Source organism: Mobula birostris, chromosome 7 (genome assembly GCF_030028105.1).
Source record: "Mobula birostris isolate sMobBir1 chromosome 7, sMobBir1.hap1, whole genome shotgun sequence".
Classification (NCBI taxonomy): Eukaryota; Metazoa; Chordata; class Chondrichthyes; order Myliobatiformes; family Myliobatidae; genus Mobula; species Mobula birostris.
This window is the reverse complement of record NC_092376.1, coordinates 72034412-72053527: the sequence shown is the minus strand read 5'-3', so window position 1 is coordinate 72053527 and position 19116 is coordinate 72034412. Positions and strand designations below refer to the sequence as shown.

Sequence of the window (19116 nt, the reverse complement as noted above, 5' to 3'; positions counted from 1 at the left end):
TGTTTAAAAATAAAGGTTTGCCCACTAAAAACAAAGATGTGGCACTCTTTTCCTTTGAGAATTGTGAACCTTTGGATCTTTTCCTTCAAAGTAGAGTTTTGGAATATTTTTGCAGCAGAGGTAGGTAGCTTCTTATAAGCAAGGGTGTGAAAGAAGACAGGAATGCTGAGTTTAGGTTACAATCGCAATAGTCGTGGTCTTACTAAATGCTGGAGCAGGGCTTAGGGGCTAGGTGACCCACGGGTGCTCCAATTTTTTGTGTTTGTCTGTAGAATTGGAATCAATCTGGTTGGAGTTAAAAAAAAACAGCAAAAAGACAAAATCTTTGGGGGCAGTTATTGGTTGATCTTCGCTGGAGCAGAGATTCCCAAGGAAGGTGAGCCAGCACTCGAAGATCTGGGAAAAGGAACAGCTGCCTCAGAGCTCAGGGACACTCTAGCAGTGATCACATTGAAGAAAGGAGACAAGGCGGATGTGGTAATTATACAGGCATCTCCCTCCTGTCAACAACAGGCAAAGTGCCTGCACGTATCCTTGTCAACCCACTCCTTCTGCTATCTGAAGGATTACTTCCTGAATCACAGTGCCCTTCTAGAGATACCACGGACATGATCTTCATAGCATGCCAATTATAGGAAAAATGTTGCCAATGAAGGCGACACTCGTACTTGGCTTTCATAGATTTGACAAAGGCAGTTGACAAAGTAGCCTGCCAAGTCCTCTGGTGCATACTATCAAGACCTGGCTGCCCTGACAAGTACTTACAAATACTGAGGACACTGCATGATGACATGTCCTTCAAAGGGACAAAATGGTGGAGCAGACTCGATGGGCTGAATGGCCGACTTCTGCTCCTTCGTCTTATGTCAGCTTGAACTTGAAAGCGACCCTCTGCTGTGTTGCAGAGAGCAAGTGGCAGCTGTGAAAGGAGAGTCTGAACAACCAAAAGACTCTGTTACTAACCACACATCCCAGATCGGCCTCTACAGCCGGTGGAGGGCCCAGCAATATATAACCCCTCAGGAGGACATCTTACTCGACTCAAGTGACTGCTGGTACTGGGTATAAATCAGTAAATTCAAAGTGGGGAATTTAACTTACAAATAGAAGCCCAAATTAGCAGCAAAAGGCAAAGGACAATGTCATGAAATATGTAACAAACACAAGAAAGTCTGCAGGTGCTGGAAATCCAGAGCAACGCACGCAAAATGTTGGAGGAACTCAGCAGGTCAGGCAGCATCTGTGGAAAAGAGTAAACAGTCGACGTTTCAGGCCGTGACCCTGGTTTTCTGGGTCAATATGTTGAATAACCAGTGAGGGAGTTTAGACCTCATATTGTGCATTGAAAAAGGGTTAATTAATCATCGTTACAATGGGCCTTTACAGAAAAGTAGCCAATGACAGAATTGATTGAAAATGAAATTCAACCTGAAACTAGGGTCAAATAGGAATTGTGAGAATGTGAGGGGTGAGACGGCTTTGCTTGATTGGGAAACCAGATTGAAAGACATGATGGGGGAAGAAGTGTTAGCATTTCTGGGGCTGAAATGGCTGCTTCTCCAAACTCATCTATGGAACCAGCTTAAATTCCTCCATTTAATGTCTCTTTTTCTCTTTTCAAGTTGGCTGGGGTTCTATCGAAGTTCCTGATCTGCAACAGCACTTAAACTGCTGTTTTTCTGGGTGGATAAGCTCCCACTACTGGAGCTCACCGACCAACCAGCTGTTTTCTGACATCTCCAGTTGTGGCATGGAAAACACGGCCCTGCGGTCGAGCAGTTCCAGGTCGGGGCGGCTGACTGAGGCATCGCGTGGGAAAGAATGTCAGAATTTTGTGGCGGCAGTTGCTACAGATCTCCCCCTCCCCTTCCCCTCCTACCCCTCTCCCCCACTCCCCACCCCCCTCCCCTCCTGTCCACCTCCTCCAGGCTGAAGGGCTTGTTTTTTCCCTGTACTTTTCTATGTCTCTATGACTATCAATCCATGTTAACTCTCCTAGTATTATTTTCTGAGTTCCCTGTTACCATTTCCTTAATGATAAATTAACATAATCTTTCCTATAACTGGTGTCAATTTAACTAATCTGTAGTTACTTGTTCTTTAGAAACTAAAGAATTCCATTCAGTGGGAATTTTTTGAGAATCCATGGATTTTTTTTATCTTTGGAAAATAACAACCAGTGTGTTCACTGTCTCTATTGCTACCTCTTTCAAAACTTTGTGATGCGTATCATCAGGTCCCAGGGGTGTATCTGCCATTACTGGCCTTGTAAAATTAGTCAGCTCCATCATGGGTACCAGCTTCTATAGTATCCAAGACATCTTTAAGGAGTGGTGCCTTAGAAAGGCGGCATCAATCATTAAGGACCCCCATCAACCAGGGCAGGCGCTCTTCTCGTTGTTTCTGTCAGGAAGGAGGTACAGAAGCCTGAAGGCACACACTGTGCGATTCAGGAATAGCCTCTTCCCCTCTGCCATTTGATTTCTAAATGGACATTGAACCCCTGAACACCACCTCACTACTTTTTTATATTTTTTTTTGCTACTTATTTTAAATTAACTATTTAATAGACATCTATATACTTAATATAACTCAGTTTTTTTCCTCTCTATTTACTTATTATGCATTTCACGACATGTGCTGCTGATATTAAATCTCTCTGATTTTTTTTCAGTACTTTGTTACTTATGTTGATTTCTACTCTCCATTTCCTTCCCCTGACTCCCCTTAATCAACAATACATTCCCACCCTGTCTCTCTTCTAGTCTTGTCTCTATTACTTTCCTTTACTCCCAACTACTGAGATCAACCCTGAGAAATTAAAATCCTCTTTACCTGCAACCTATACATTAAACAAATCCCTTAATAATTCAGAAAATGGTCATGAATAATTCCTGTTAAACTACTCCATTTCCATTACATATTGCACAAATTCAACCTGCTGTAAAGGTCCACTGGCAGTAATGCACTTGTCTATAGTAGAGACCAACAGTATAAATTCAATCTGTTTCATGGAAGGAGGGCATCTATTTAAACACTGCAAGCTGCAGAGACAATTCACCCATTAAAAAAGGTGAACTATTAACATATTTTGACAGATGCTTTATAATCTCCCATTATGCCTCTTTGTTAACAAACTTTTATCTCCTAGTCATAAATTCTTACAAATAAAAAAGAGATTCATTTTGTTTCCTGAAATTCAGATACCTTTGATCTAAACTGAATAGATAAGGTGTCAACGTAGGTAAAAACAATCTGTGCTGTGATTTTATAACAATGATTGAAAACCAAAGCAATTCCAGTTTCAGAATGAAAGTAGCTTATTCCTGAGAAGGTGCATTAAATGCAGGTATGTGTTTTTGATATTATCCCTTTTTAAAATTAATGTCTTCCTTCCACCAGAAAAACTGGGCAATTTGCATTTATGACTATGTAGTACCACACTTCATGAAATAAGATGCTTTCTTAATTCATTGGAGAATGTATTTCAGACATGCAGAACTGATCGATCAGCTTAATCTCACAAAAACTCTGTGACTTGCTTTAATATATATCACGAATTCCGGCCTTTTGCTACTGCCCATTTCATGCAGGAGTGAGGATGATGCAAAAGTTTCTGACTGATGCTTTCAGTTTACTGAAATTGTTAAGACTGAAGGTTGAATTACCAGTCAACTCCAGGTGAAAACTGAATTGTGGGTGGAAGACTTTTGCATGTTTATGAAATCTCTTGTTTGCTGTTGTTTCTTCAGCCGGTTGCGCAGGAGTGGAGTCAATTTGCTCAATCACAATATTTTAATATCCTTTGTGGTGGTTGGGAACTTGACTTAAAATCAAAATCGGTCTTTCACACCTTCTTGGATATAGAAGTGATGAAGATGGTGGAAAACTTAAGGAGATAAAATTAATGGTCACATAGAAAAACATTGGTTCATAAGTTACAACCTGAAAGCATACAATTGAAAGAACATGCAAAGTATTTGCTCTCTTTCCATTGCATTGTATGAGTATGTTACAGTAGGAGATTTCACATTTGTGTGGATTATGTGGAAGAAGTCGCTTTGAAGCCATAGATCCAATTAGGAATTTAGATTTCTGGAAGGGTTAGATTATCACAAAGACTGATTACAAGAAGCAATATTCAAATTTCTAATAGTGTAATTGCATGTAGAAATTCTCCCAGTTTTAATTCAGCATGCTTTTCATGCCCTAACCAAACAGCAAATTCAATACATCAGGAACTTACCTCATACATCTACCATAATGTGAATTAAATAGTGACTAATATTTTATGATTACTTTTAGCTGAAAAAAGATACATTTTGAAATCAGGTAGATTAATGTTAAAGTAATCAATCGGTAAAAACAAGATGATAATCTTTTGGAGTATATTTCCCAGAGAAGAAAAAGAATTTCAGGATGTATATAGTATACATTTCTTTGACATTAAATGTACCTGTTGAAACCTATTGAGAGGTATCTTTATAACAAAAGGGTTGGTTTTGTACTTATTGTTTGATGTTTGTCTCCACACCTTGTGGCGCATCGGGAGGCAACCCTGCCATTTCTTTAGCATTTGTCTGTTTTTATGAGGCTGGGTTGCCAGCTCAACGTTCAAGCCAGACCAGATGGAAGTCATGCAGGAACTGGCTGGATTTGAACCCAGAACCACTCGCCTCAAAGTCCGGTGTGGATGCCACTACATCACCAGTCAGCTAGTTATAGTCATATGTGATTTTTAAAAATTAGTCATTAGAATGCAAACTAGTCTGAACAATGCAGTAAATTAATCTCAAAAAGAGGAAGGTTTTTCACACAAAATACAAATGTAAATACAATAAGAAGCTGTGAGTAAATGCTTAAGGCTGGTAACTATTCTTCATTCTATTGTAGATACTTACTGGGGAGAATGGCTGTCAATATCCTCGGACTTGTGGCTGTCATTGTTTTTTACATGCTGATTCTTGCAACTGGGATTTGGGCTTCTCGAAAATCAAAGCGAGAAGAAAAATCATGCCCTGGACCCAAAAGCGAAGTGGCCATGGTTGGAGGCAGGAACATTGGAATCTTGGTTGGGATTTTTGCAACCACAGGTACATTGAGACAAAGTGAAATTGCTATATGTAACTTTAAACCCCGAAATATCGAAGATGGACAACTTCATACTCGGAGCACATATCGAGCAGTTAATCAAAGTGTTTAATCTCTGAGGGGAATAATTCAAATATGTTGACCTAACTACCCCCAAAGGATCTTACCCAGTGCATCACTTCTTTCATATACCAACTTTTCAGGTTCAATCCACAAGTGAAAGGAAACTCAGCTGCTATACGGTCTGCCTTTCTACCCTTGCCACCTTGTCTCCCATTTAAGTTGATATGGGAATCTTATGTTTGAGATGTGTATTGAACAAACTCCAGAATAGGATGGCAAAGACAGAGATGATGATTAAATTGGGTGATGTGGGATAGAAAGTGGGCAGCAGAGTTTTGAAGGATATGAAAATTACTGACAAACACAAGAACTAATTAAGTTCAGTACAATCAGGGCATGCATATATGAAATGCCTTACCCATAAACAAAGGAGAGATCAGTGAAATTCCCCTGCCAACCCTTTCCACAGAACCATATTGGACAGAAAGGTATGAAGGAAAGAGGAAGTAAGAAAGCAAGACCATAAGACCATAAAACATAGGAGCAGAATTATGCCATTTGGTCCATGATCCTGCTCTGCCATTCCATCAAGGCTGATTTATTATTCCTCTCAACCCTATTCTCTGGTCTTCTCCTCATATCTTTTGATGCCCTTACTAATCAAGGACCTTTCAAGCTCCACAGTAAGTATACTCATTAACTAGGTATCCACAGGTGTCTATGGCAATGAATCCCACAGATTGACCACCCTCTGTCCAAAGAAATTCTTCCTTATCTTTGCTCTAAAGGGATGTTGTTCTATTCTGGAATTGGTCTCTTTAGTCCTAGACTTTTCCACTATAGGAAACATCCTCTCCAAGTCCCCTCTGTCCAGACCTTTCAATATTTATTGGTTTCAATGAGATTCCCTGTTGTTTTTCTAAACTCCAGTGAATATAGGCTAAGTGCCATCAAATGCTCATTATACGTTATTTTCATTCCCGGGATCATCCTTGTGGACTTTCTCTGAGCCTTCTCCAATGCCAGCACATCCTTTCTTAGACAAGGCGCCCAAACAATACTTCGAGGGAAGTCTGGCCAATGCCTTATAAAGCCTCAGCATTGCATTCTTATTTTTATATTCTTGTCCTCTCGAAATGAATGCTGGCAGTGCATTTGCTTTCCTTACCACCAACTCATCCTGCAAGTTAACCTTCAGAGAACCCTGCACAAGGACTCCCAAGTTGCATTACATTCCTGATTTCAGAATTTGCTTCCCATTTAGAAAATAGTCTATGCTTTTATCCTCCTACATGACCATAAACTTCCCTATACCGTATTCCATTCGTCACTTCTTTATCCATTCTCCTAATCTAAGTCCTTATGCAGACACCCTGCTATCTCAACACTACCTGCTCCTCCACCTTTCTTTGTATCAACACAAACTTTGTATTAGCCACAAAGCCATCAACTCCATCATCCAAATCATTGATAGATAACATAAAAAGAAGCAGTCGGAACATCACTCATCACCAGCAGCCAACCAGAAAATGCCCCCTTTATTCCCACACATCCACTGGCTCTCTTTTGTCTATCCTGCCTGTTATTTCCTCAAAGAATTCCAACAGATTGAGCAGGCGCAGCTTCCCCTCAAGGAAACCATGCTGACTTCGACCTATTTTAACAGATGCTGTACCTCCAAGTACCCCAAAAATCATCCCTAATAATGGACTCCAACCTCTTTACCAACCACTGAAGTCAGGCTAACTGGCCTATAATTTCCTCCCTCCTTAAAGAGTGGAGTGACTTTTGCAAAAGGACTGATTGTGGTTTTTTGGAGCCCTTCATCACCAGAGCAAATTCCAAAGTTCTTTAGACTAATGACATACTTTCTACACCTAGTCATTGCCTACTGTATGAAGCAGTATGCCAGAGAGTTCCAGACTGCTGCTTGTACTTTTGCCCCATGCTGGTTCACTGCATTCTTCATCCTCCGCACCTTACTGTTCTATGTGACTGAGCAGGCTCCAAGCTCCCAGTACACCTCAGGCATCAAGTCCGATACCATGCCGCAGGCTGCCCTGATGCTCTCTGGAGGGTAACTGGTCTTGAAGGCATTTTAACTGCAGTTAATAATAAGGGACATTTAAAAATCGTTCAAAATATTTAAATAACTAAGAAAATAAAATTAGTAGGAACCTTAAAAAGAGAACAAATTAAAAAAGCATGCAAAGCACTATGAAATAATTTAAAATGGAGCAAAATAAAATCAGTAAAGTTAGTTACGTTTTGGCACAAGCTTAGGTCAGAGTAGTCAGTAAGATGCACCAGCATCTGACTCCAAGGGTGTCTTGGACTGCCATCTTTCACCAGGTATGCATAGAAGCTTGAGACATGTTGGGATGCAGACAGCTATACATCAGTGCTTCCCTTTTGATACGTTGTCAATAATTTTACAATAAATTTAAATGGGTTCACAACTTCATTAAGCATGAAAATCATATGCAGACATATTCACCGCCACATCCAAGGAAGAATGGAACAAAATTTCAATCTAGCTGTATTGTACAGTAATTTTAAAAGCAGGTAAATATGGGCATGGCTACAACCTAACAAGTGTGAGCTAATGTGATTCATCTTACTTTTACGTGTTATGTTTTTACAGCAATGTGGGTTGGAGGAGCCTTCATCAATGGCATTGCTGAGATAACCTACCTGCCACATCGGGGAGTAAGCTGGGTGCAGGCACCTCTTAGTTATTCTTTCAGTCTTATTTTAGGTAAGAGCCAATAAACAAAACTCCAAATCATTGCAAGACAGTTCAAAGGTTAAAAGATTCAAAGGTTCATTTTATTATCAAAGTATACAGCTCTGAAATTCTTCAATTCTCCAGGTAGCTGTGAAACTGAGAAAGAGAAGGAAGGCAGCATGATCATCAGTGCTCACATCCCACCTCCCTGTAAAAAAACAAACCAAAACGGATCAGGCACGTCGACCCCAAATCCCTCCTCCCACACAAACAAACCAAAACGGATCAGGCACGTCGAACCCCAAATCCCTCCTCCCACACAAACAAACCAAAACGGATCAGGCACGTCAACCCCCAAATCCCTCCTCCCACACAAACAAACCAAAACAGATCAGGCACGTCAACCCCCAAATCCCTCCTCCCACACAAACAAACCAAAACGGATCAGGCACGTCAACCCCCAAATCCCTCCTCCCACACAAACAAACCAAAACAGATCAGGCACGTCAACCCCCAAATCCCTCCTGCCACACAAACAAACCAAAACGGATCAGGCACGTCAACCCCCAAATCCCTCCTCCCACACAAACAAACCAAAACAGATCAGGCACGTCAACCCCCAAATCCCTCCTCCCACACAAAAAAAACAAAACGGATCAGGCACGTCGAACCCCAAATCCCTCCTCCCACACAAACAAACCAAAACAGATCAGGCACGTCGAACCCCAAATCCCTCCTCCCACACAAACAAACCAAAACAGATCAGGCACGTCAACCCCAAATCCCTCCTCCCACACAAACAAACCAAAACGGATCAGGCACGTCAACCCCCAAATCCCTCCTCCCACATAAAAAAACCAAAACGGATCAGGCACGTCGAACCCCAAATCCCTCCTCCCACACAAACAAACCAAAACAGATCAGGCACGTCGAACCCCAAATCCCTCCTCCCACACAAACAAACCAAAACAGATCAGGCACGTCGAACCCCAAATCCCTCCTCCCACACAAACAAACCAAAACAGATCAGGCACATCAACCCCCAAATCCCTCCTCCCACATAAAAAAACCAAAACGGATCAGGCACGTCGAACCCCAAATCCCTCCTCCCACACATAAAAAAAACAAAACGGATCAGGCACGTCGAACCCTAAATCCCTCCTCCCACACAAAAAAACCAAAACGGATCAGGCACATTGAGCCCAAATCCCTCTTCCCACACAAAAAAACACAAAACAGATCAGGCACGTCGAACCCCAAATCCCTCCTCCCACACAAAAAAAAACGGATCGGGCATATCAACCCCCAAATTAGATTAGATTAAATTCAACTTTATTGTGATTTACTGAGTACAGATACAAAGCCAATGAAATGCAGCTAGCATCTGACCAGAAATGCAAAGAATAGTGTTATATACAAAATAACTACGAATAAAAAAGTAATTGCTACAGCACACAAATATAAAAGTACTGAGGCAGTACAACGTGGGTGCAAATCCCTTCTCCCAGATAAAAATAACCTGAGCAGATTAGGTGAAAAAACACAGAATATAAAAAGTATAAGACTGAAAAAATATTTAGTAGTCCAAGTCCACATTCCCCTGGGCAGCACTCTCCACAGCAGCAGCCTCTCCCCCCTCTGGCAGCATAGCAAAGCGATCAAGAGACAGGCAGCCAGTGCTCTCCCTCGGCACGTGCTTCAATTGCCCTCTTCGCTTTAGTCGGCAAATAATGGAAGCTTTCTCATTGATTCTGAATGATTGTTTGAAAACAATGAATTAATGTGTGTGACCATTAACAGTGCTGAATAACAAGAATGCTGTGAATGAAATTATGGTCAAAGAATTAAGTTCTAATGTAGTTTATTAAAGTGGGCCCTGGAACTTCAATGTGCTTCCTCTCATATCAATGGATCTTGGGCATTCACTCAGTATGGTTTGTTGAATTTTTGACTATCACTACATAGTTATGAACAAGAAGGTGAAAATCATGTAGTTTTTACAGAAGGAAGGTTTCAGAGTGAGCCGCAATTGATCCAATATAAAACACTGTTAGCAGAAATTCTGGGAGAATTCCTGGCAGTTTCCCATCAAGTACCCAAAAACAGGTGAGTCATTTGAAATCAATAATGGGTAGTAATAATAATAATAATAATAATAATAATAAATAATGTATTGATCCGAGTGGGAAGTTATTTTATTATAGCAGCATATTTAAAAGCACACTTAGCAATAATAAATATAATATTAACTAATAATAAAGTACAGAATAATAATATACACAACAATAATTTACCAATGTGCAATGATAATGTACAAAATTATAAAACAGATACTATTGTATTATGATGTCTGTTCTCCTGTCATATGGAGATGAACAGTTGTATATGCTCATTGCATTTGGTAGGAAAGGTTTTCTGTAATGATCCTTGTGACAGCGGAGCTGAATGAATCTGTGTGAAAGGGTGCTCCGCTGCTTCATCAGTAGGTCCTGCAGGAGATGTTCCTGATTGTCCATAATGGATAACAGTTTGTTACTGACCCCCTCTCCAACACTAACTCAAAAGAGACCAGGTTGCAGCCAAGGACGGATCCAGCCTGATTGATGCGTTAGTCTTTTTGCATCACCAGCGCTGATGCTGCTCCCACAACATGAAGCAGCAAAGAAGACTAAACTCACTACAACAGACTAGTAAAAGATCTCCAACATCCTGCTACACACATTGAAGGATCTCAGCTTCCTTAGAAAATAGAATCTGTTCATCCCCTTCTTGCAAACAGCTTTGGTGTTGGATTTCCAGTCAAGAAGATTAATTTTGTGAAAGAGTATAGTTATAAAATGGTGCATGTTACTGAACCATGAGCAAGCCATAAATGATCAAGTATTGAAAGGTGTTTTGCAATTCCATTCCTGCTGGCAAAGTGATTGGCTCTCGAACTCCCTCTAAAATAACCTTAAAATTAACTTAGTTCAAAAGCAGCGGGGGCTATGGGATAAGGGCTGATATGATGAACACCAGATCCTGTTAAGATGAATACATGAAGAAAGTACCAACCATTGAGCAACATTTGAGAGCTGAATACTGTACATCAGACAATTAAGAAGATTTCATATTTCCAATGGGAAAGAATTCAACAGGAATTGAAATTGGAATTAGTTTGTTGTTGTCCACATGTACTGAAGTATTGGGAAAAGCTTGTCTTGCATGCTATTCATACAGATCAGGTCTTGATAAGGTGAATTAAGGTAGAACAAGATCAGTCAATAACAAGGCAAAATAAAGTGTTACGGCTACAGAGAAAATGCAGTGTAATTAAACAATAAGGTGCAAAGTATTTGTGAGACTAAACACAAGAAATTACACAGACGCTGGAAATCTGTGCTGCAACGCACACAAGATGCTGGAGGAGAACAAGGAGGGAATAAACAGTCAACGTTTTGGGTCAAGACCCTTCATCAGGGCACTTATCATACTAGGGAACCATTCAGTATTCTTACAACAGTGGGGTAGAAGCTGTCCTTCAGCCTGGTGGTGCGTGCTTTCAAGATTTTATATCTTATGCCTGATAGGGCAGAAGAGAGAATGTCCAGCGTAGGTGGAATATTGGAACATTTGGATGAGAATGACGCAGATTTGAGAAGCAGTTTTTCACAGCTATCTCTCTGATGTTTCTGGGATTGTCCAGCCACACTCTACTGCAAGTGTCCTGAATTTCATGATGAAATCCTGCACCGACCGTGCACTTCGAAGAATCGGATATGCTGCTCCCATCCATTTCCTGGGTGGTCGAAAACCTGGTGCATCGCAGCGGTAAAATCTACATACTTACTGCAAGTGGTGGTTTTATTGTCCCGGTTAGCAGTGTCCCAGGTCAGAGTGTGCCCAGCCAAGAGAGAAATGATAAAAGGAATCTTGTCTCAATCCGTAGCATACAGAGATGGTTGGAGCTCAAAGTGTAAAGATGCACTGGGACAGAAGTTACGGACTCGAGTCAGCATTCAGACACCAGAATCCGGGGCTCCGATGGAGGAGGTGGACTGCTGCACGGTTGCTGTGTCTAGGTGGAGAGTTGGCTGAGATTGGTGAGCAAATGACCAGTGGTTTCCTGATGCTTTGGAATTGTGTTCTGTCGATGCATGACTCAGGCGAGCATACTCTGCTGGGTCAATCGTTGGATTCCTGTCAGGAAAGGTTGAGCGGGCTTGACCCAAAAGCAGAGCAGCAGAGACTATTGATCCGTAAATGATATTTTACTAATAAACTGCAAAATAACAAGCCATGCCGGGCCACAAAGAGAGAACGCAATAAGGCAACAAAGTAACTGAAAGCTAGGAACAACAGGTTGAAGCTGGTTGGTTTGTATGAGCGAAGGAGGATTGTGGATGAAAGCTGGGTTTAAATAGGCTGCAGGTGATGATTTGGAAACAAGTGGCAGGTGACTCCTGTGAGCTGGGTGGAGACTGGGAGGAACCTGCCTGTTCAGGCGTAATAGAAACTACATCCAAATGGACAGGAGATTACAACAGTTACCTGTAATGTATATACTAGAAATGTCATTCACAGCTGAAAGTACCATGCCAATACCATACCCCAGGAATGGTTAACTCTGGAGGAAGCCCGCAACACAGACCCCAGCTCAGTTACCAGTATTACCACCATAGGTTTTCCATCCATGAGTCTATTTTTTTTAAATCCAGGTGGCCTTTTCTTTGTTAAGCCAATGCGGACCAAGCGATATGTCACAATGATGGATCCATTCCAAGAGAAATTTGGCAGAGTGATGAGGGGCCTCCTCGTGATCCCAGCTGTATTGGGAGATATATTTTGGTCAGCTGCTATTCTTGCAGCACTGGGTAAGTTTCTACAAGTTGTTGGTTATATCCACAAATTGTTAAATATTTTGCTATAATTTTGTTGGGTACTAACAACAATTGGCACGTTTGGCATCTATTTCAGGAATGACAATGACTATAATTTTGAACATTGAAACCTATTTGTCCATCATCCTGTCGGCCTGTGTGGTTACAATATACACACTACTGGGTGGCCTCTATTCAGTGGCTTATACAGATGTAATGCAAATGGTCTTTATTGTCATCAGTCTGGTAAGTGCTTTCTATCTCTTATCTGATGTAGAAATTCTATCAGATTAGATTAGATTAGATTAAATTATGGGGACACTCAGTGCTCGTTTATTGTCATTTAGAAATGCATAAATGCATTAAGAAATGATACAATGTTCCTCCAGAGTGCTATCACAAAAAAAACAAGACAAACCAAAGACTAACACTGACAAGACCACATAATTATAACATATAGTTACAGAAGTGCAAAGCAATACCATAATTTGATAAAGAGCAGACTATGGGCACAGTAAAAAAAAGTCTCAAAGTTTCGATCGGCTCCTGATAGTCCCTGATAGCAGGCAACAAAAGGGAGAAACTCTCCCTGCCATAAACCTCCAGGTGCCAACAACTGTCGATGCATTGGAAGCACCCGACCACAGCCGACTCTGAGTCCGTCTGAAAACTTCGAGCCTCTGACCTGCCCTCCGACACCGAGCACCGAGCACTATTCCTGCCGAGTACTTTGACCCCATCCCGGCCGCCGAGCAACAAACAAAGCCGAGGATTCGGGGCCTTCCCCTCCGGAGATTCAGGATCACACAGTAACAGCGACAGCGAAAAAGGCATTTCAGAAGTTTCTCCAGATGTTCCTCCGCACTCTCACGTCTGTCTCCATCAAATCAGGATTGTGCACGGCACCCTACACGACAGATTACAGATATCATTCACCGGAGTGGCAACGCAAGCTGCATCACGCCGCCATCTTCTCCTCCTCTTTTGCTGTCACTAAAGGGTATTGAAACACTGGTTATACTCATTCTGGTTGTGAAATAGAAAAACATATTATGAGATTGTGGAGGTTTTGGCAGAGATGAGCTCCTTTTGTAACTTTGCTCAATCTGACCTTTTCAGTTACAGATCCTCCCCAGCGTATAAATGCTTAACATATGCACAACCCATCGCCTTTGGGGAACTGGCAGAATGGATTTGCCAGCTGCCACCAAGCTGCAGGTATCTTCTGCAACCTGTACAGAAGATACTGTCTACAGTATCTTCAGATTTAGAAGGACTGTCTGCATTGTTGGAATAAAAAAAAAGCAACCAACTCACAAAATTGGACACACCCCAGCACTGCAACATCCATTTTCTGCAAATGCCGGTTTTGGTAGGTTTATTACCTTGTGTGCAGTTACTCAGGCATGTAAGCAGCCATAAACATATTAATACAGTACATACTGGCTGACCAGATTAAAATCCCTTTTGAATAATAACGAATTATGGCTTGTTTTCAGGCTGAAACTTCTCTTTATTGAACAAAATATACAACAGAAAGACTGTGCAGAACATTTTTAAATTAATTGCAAGTCAGAGCTGCCTTAAAGACACCTTGTGAGAGGGGAGTAGAAACGGGTGCCTCAACAGAATTTAAGAAGTAAATGGATGAGCAATTGAATCACCACAGCATTGGAAATTATGGACTAAGTGCTGGTTAGTAGGACAGGCATTAATGGGTATCGATGATCAGCACGCAGATGTGGGCCAAAGGGTCTGTTTTTATGTCCTATGGTTCTACTCTATAGGAATTAATGAAAAAATATTCAGCTTTACCCCGATAAAGACTTGGTCTTAGCTTTTTTTTAAAAGCCCTTAACACCTTGACAATAGTTGTATTTTAGACGAGAACTGATTAATCACACTGACTCATGGGGTGTTTTATTTGAAGAGATTACAGTGAAATAAGTGGAAATGTTGGGATTGCTCAGAGATATGTAGAGTAAATGTGCCAGATGGTCTCCTTCTATGGGAAAGATGAGAAAGAGGAAAAATACTCGAAATTAATTTGTACAATTCCCTGGACACTATTTCAAACTGAAAAGTACATATTCAAGGAGATTTGGGGCTTTATTTTCCAGTTGCAGCTTTACAACAAATTACGTTTCATAATTTATTTGTTCACTTCATCTACTTCATGTCAATTAGGTGTTGTGCAAAATACATCTGAATCCTTAATGTCTTTACTTGTGTGATATTATACAGTAAGTAACGGTGATGAAGGGAAGACTGACGATCTGAATGTCTCCCAGAGGGCTACTGATTTCAGGTCCAAAATCTTGGCAAAAATTTGCTACCTCATTTAGATAACTTTGAACATTATTTTATGTACAGGATCCAACTTCATCAGCCGTGGTAACTTGTCAATAAAGTGAAGTGTGTAAAATATCTGAAGCCAGCAGATATCTTTTCTGAGGATCGGCAGTTTTTCTTGTCCATTTAAGAACATTGACAGATATCACTTCTCCAACTGTTTATAATCAGCTTTATAACTTTCAAAATTCATCACCAGTTGAACATTTTCAATGCATTTAATTGGTATTTGTATGCTCTGTCAAGGGTTTTGTAGAGAACAACAATCATTTTAACTAAACTCTCAGTGAAGCCCCTATGCAGAAGCCAAATAAAAGGCAACATCTCCATATTGATTCACTGGCATTCCTGAACAGTCAATCAGAATAGAAAGCTCAATAGCTTAGAATCAAGAGGCTGGTATCCCTCTTGATCTTAACATAATCTCTACACTTCCAATGTAGATTCATCAATATTTGCACTGTTTGGTCTCTGTCGTTTTCGCTGTATCTGCACCCAAAATATTCCATTCTTATTCTCTTTCTTATCAGTTGTGCACCTTTGTGTTTTGATTTTGTTGCTTCTGTTTTACTTGCCTAATCTGTGTCCTCTCTCCATTGAAACAAGCCCAATGTTACAGGCAGTAGCATCTCTTTGCTCTTCTCCCAAATAAGGACCTGTGTCTCGTGTCTCTTCCATTCTTTTTTCGAAAGCCCAGTTGATTCAAACCAGTTTCAGCCAGCCCATGGCAATTAGTGGGGTCATGCTCACAGACTTCTGGCCAATTCAAGAGAGCCTCAAGGACAGTAAAGACACTACATAGATTTTTCAACTGCAACGTGCAAGTCGGTTCCAGAGCTCAAGATGGTGTTCTCTAGCTGATCCCAAATCACTCCAAATGCAAGCAGTAAATTTTTGAGATAGGTATGTCATAAGAAGTCCACTACAAAGTACAAATGTGAAAGTTAAGGAAAAGTCTTAAACCAAATTTAGCATCTGTATTCGGCCTGATGATCGTACTGTATATTTATCCACTTTTTTATTTAGACCAATCCAACAAATTGAGTGGAGTCCCTGATCACTTGAATCTTCTACATGACATAAGGTTTTGAAAATGATGGGGTAAAAAAGCCATTAATTTGCAAAATAGTATCTCTTTCCTAACTATAATATTATTTTCCTGAAGTGTTCATAAAACTGAGAAGCATTGTCTGAGGACTACACTGTACTGTGCTATTTGCAATGGAAACCCCTTACTATATCTGAATGCTTAACAAAGAACTCAAATACTAAAAGTAGATTTAGAGACTACCTTTGTGAATGTGGATAATGTAAACCATGTAGAGTTAAATTATCTTACTGTATTGTATATTTTTTCTCCCACTAGTGGTTCTGTGTGCCTTTTGCCATTATGAATCCGGCAGTTGCAGACATCAAATACACCATGGTAAATGAACTTTATCAGAGCCCATGGATTGGTAAAATAGAGACGGATCAGATTTCCCGATGGATTGATGATCTTCTTTACATGGTTAGAACTCCTCCTATTTCGAATATGCCTTTAAAATGATTTGTTTTACTCTATAATTAAACTTGCCAAATCTCTCATCCCAAGCAAGACTTATTGCAAAATGTATTGTCTATGATGGCAGCACAGAAGTGTAGCAGGTAGTGTAACCCCCGTACAGTAACAGCAAACCTGTTTCAATTCCGCAGCTGTCAGTAAGGAATTTTTATGTTGTTCCTATGACCACAAGGGTTTCCTCTAGGTGCTTGGGTTTCCTCGCACATTCCAAAGACACATGGGTTAGAAGGTTAATTGGTCACATGGGTGTGCTTGGGTGGTGTGGCCTTGTTGGGTCGGAAGGGCCTGTTTCTGTGTTGTATCTAAATGAAAATTAGATACATTGTTGTATATAAATGTATATAAATGAAGTGTTGTATATAAATGAAAATGCTGGCTATCATATCATCAACCTGAAAGGTTAACCTTGGTTTTCTTCCCACAGATGCTGCTTCTCTTGGTGAATATTTCCAACATTTTCTTTTTTTTTCATTATTTCAAAGCATCAACAATTTTCTTTTCTGATACCATTTTCGCTCCTAGGAGACATGTTGATATGGGCTATGATACTGGGTCCATATGTTTTGGCACACATGATGGACACAAACTACATGCAGTGCTATGAACTTCATGCATGTTTCTCATGGTGAGCCTTGAACAGATGCCTGATGATTACTGTCAAGCTGAAATGAATAACTAAAAGGCGTAATTCTTGAACAGCTGTTGCATAATGGTTAACAGTTAATATAATTGGCGAAGATATGCAGTAAGACCAAACACTTGTTTCTGATAAACATTCCAGCTTTGGATACTGATCATTTTTTGTCTCCTTAGCTTTTGGGTTTATCAGCTTTAAAAATTGCCATTTGGTCATTCATTGTTGCCCAGTCTTCACCCTAAAAGCTCATTCTTATTTAAAAATTCTATAATACTAACATATTCAGAAATATATAAAAATACCAGCAATCAGTAGTTTTGTACCATTTCTTATCCAAAGTCAGTTTAAAGTCCAAGTTTAGTTATGTCTGAAGTGACCTGATTTCAGTCATTGTACTCACAGGTTTTAATGCCCCTGGGATCCTTCTTGAGTCAAAGCTTCAGAGTAATGTAAGCAATGTTCCTGTATGAATATAAATCTAACTTCATATGGGAACCCATCATTGCAAATATACTGGGTCATAAGAATTATTTTATTTTTAATCATATGAGCCATCATGATTCTACCATCTGCAGAGGACAGATACGAAATAAGTGGGAATAGCATTTATCATGCACCATAGAATTTAGCAGAGGCATGCATCTTCTCAGGTCACAGATTTCACTGAAAATCATAAATATTATGCTGTGAAAACAAAGAGAAAGTATTTAAACAATGGAACACTGATAACCCGCTTCATGGGTTTCCACATTACAGGTTATCAATGCAGTTAGGAGCTCACTTCTCCAAAGTTTCTCAAGTGCATTTTCAGCAACCAGGTAGTATATGTAATAGAGCAGTAGAAAAGAAAACTTAATTAATAAATCCCAAATGCTTTGGCACAGAGCCTGACTGTCAGCCACAGGTTTAAAGGGTAAGCAAATAGAGAATTATGGAATGAAGAGGAACTGGTTTGAAAGAGAACACTTCGGTAAATAATGAAGTGCCTGCAATATAAAATTGAAACTCCTAGTAAAAGTGATTTTTAAAATTAGCCACTAAATATATCGCTGGTTAATAAACTGTGCTGAGCCAGATAAACTTGAAGAATTAAAAGATGTAAAAACAAACTGCTAATGAGTATGTTTGAAGAATTATAACTATGGAAAATGAGGTACAGGAAGTTAAAGGAGAGATCAATGCCATAAAATATATTAACTGCAATGAAGTTCAAATTTCAAAATACATTTATTATCAAACTATGTATACATTATACAACCTTGAGATTCATCTCCTAACAGGCAGCCGCCAAACAAAGAAACCCAAAAGAACCCATTAAGAAGATGATTTAACACCCAATGTGCAGAGGAAAAGAAAGAAATCATGCAAACAATTGCAAGCAAATACTGTTCTGAACTGAAATCCAAGAAGAGAGTCCATCCACAGACTCTTAATTCAGCGCAGAGTCGAGGAGTGAGCTGAACCAGCCCGTCCTTCACCTCGGGTCCCGACACCTTGATCTTTTCAATTTGGCCCAGCAGCTAAATCGCCGTCCAAACTTTGGGTTCAAACACGTCAATATGCTCTGGAGTTCGGACCCTGCCACATTGATTCAACTCATACCCAACCTTTCCGATTCGAACAGCACTTAAATCGATTGGACCTCAGGTCTTCCTCATTCTCGGCTATGGGCCCGCTGCCTCGCCTCACCTCAATTCTGCAACATCGAATTGCCTCCAATTCCAAAGGGAAGTTACAGGCTATTATTTGTGATTTATCATTTACTGGAAAAAAAGAGTGATTTACAGATTATTTGCTTGTTTTCTTTGTTTCATTGACCACC

At 40.2% G+C, this 19116-nt stretch overlaps 1 protein-coding gene across 1 annotated transcript in view; it reads left to right on the top strand.

The window, feature by feature from the left end:
• Positions 1 to 4909: 4909 nt before the first annotated feature.
• Positions 4910 to 19116, top strand: part of LOC140200931 (high affinity choline transporter 1-like) — a 48150-nt gene continuing 33943 nt past the window's right edge. The window contains exons 1-5 of the mRNA XM_072264578.1: positions 4910 to 5093; positions 7799 to 7912; positions 12580 to 12735; positions 12839 to 12987; positions 16460 to 16603. Of these exons, the coding sequence (XP_072120679.1) occupies positions 4910 to 5093; positions 7799 to 7912; positions 12580 to 12735; positions 12839 to 12987; positions 16460 to 16603 (747 nt within the window). The remainder of the gene's footprint in view (positions 5094 to 7798; positions 7913 to 12579; positions 12736 to 12838; positions 12988 to 16459; positions 16604 to 19116) is intronic.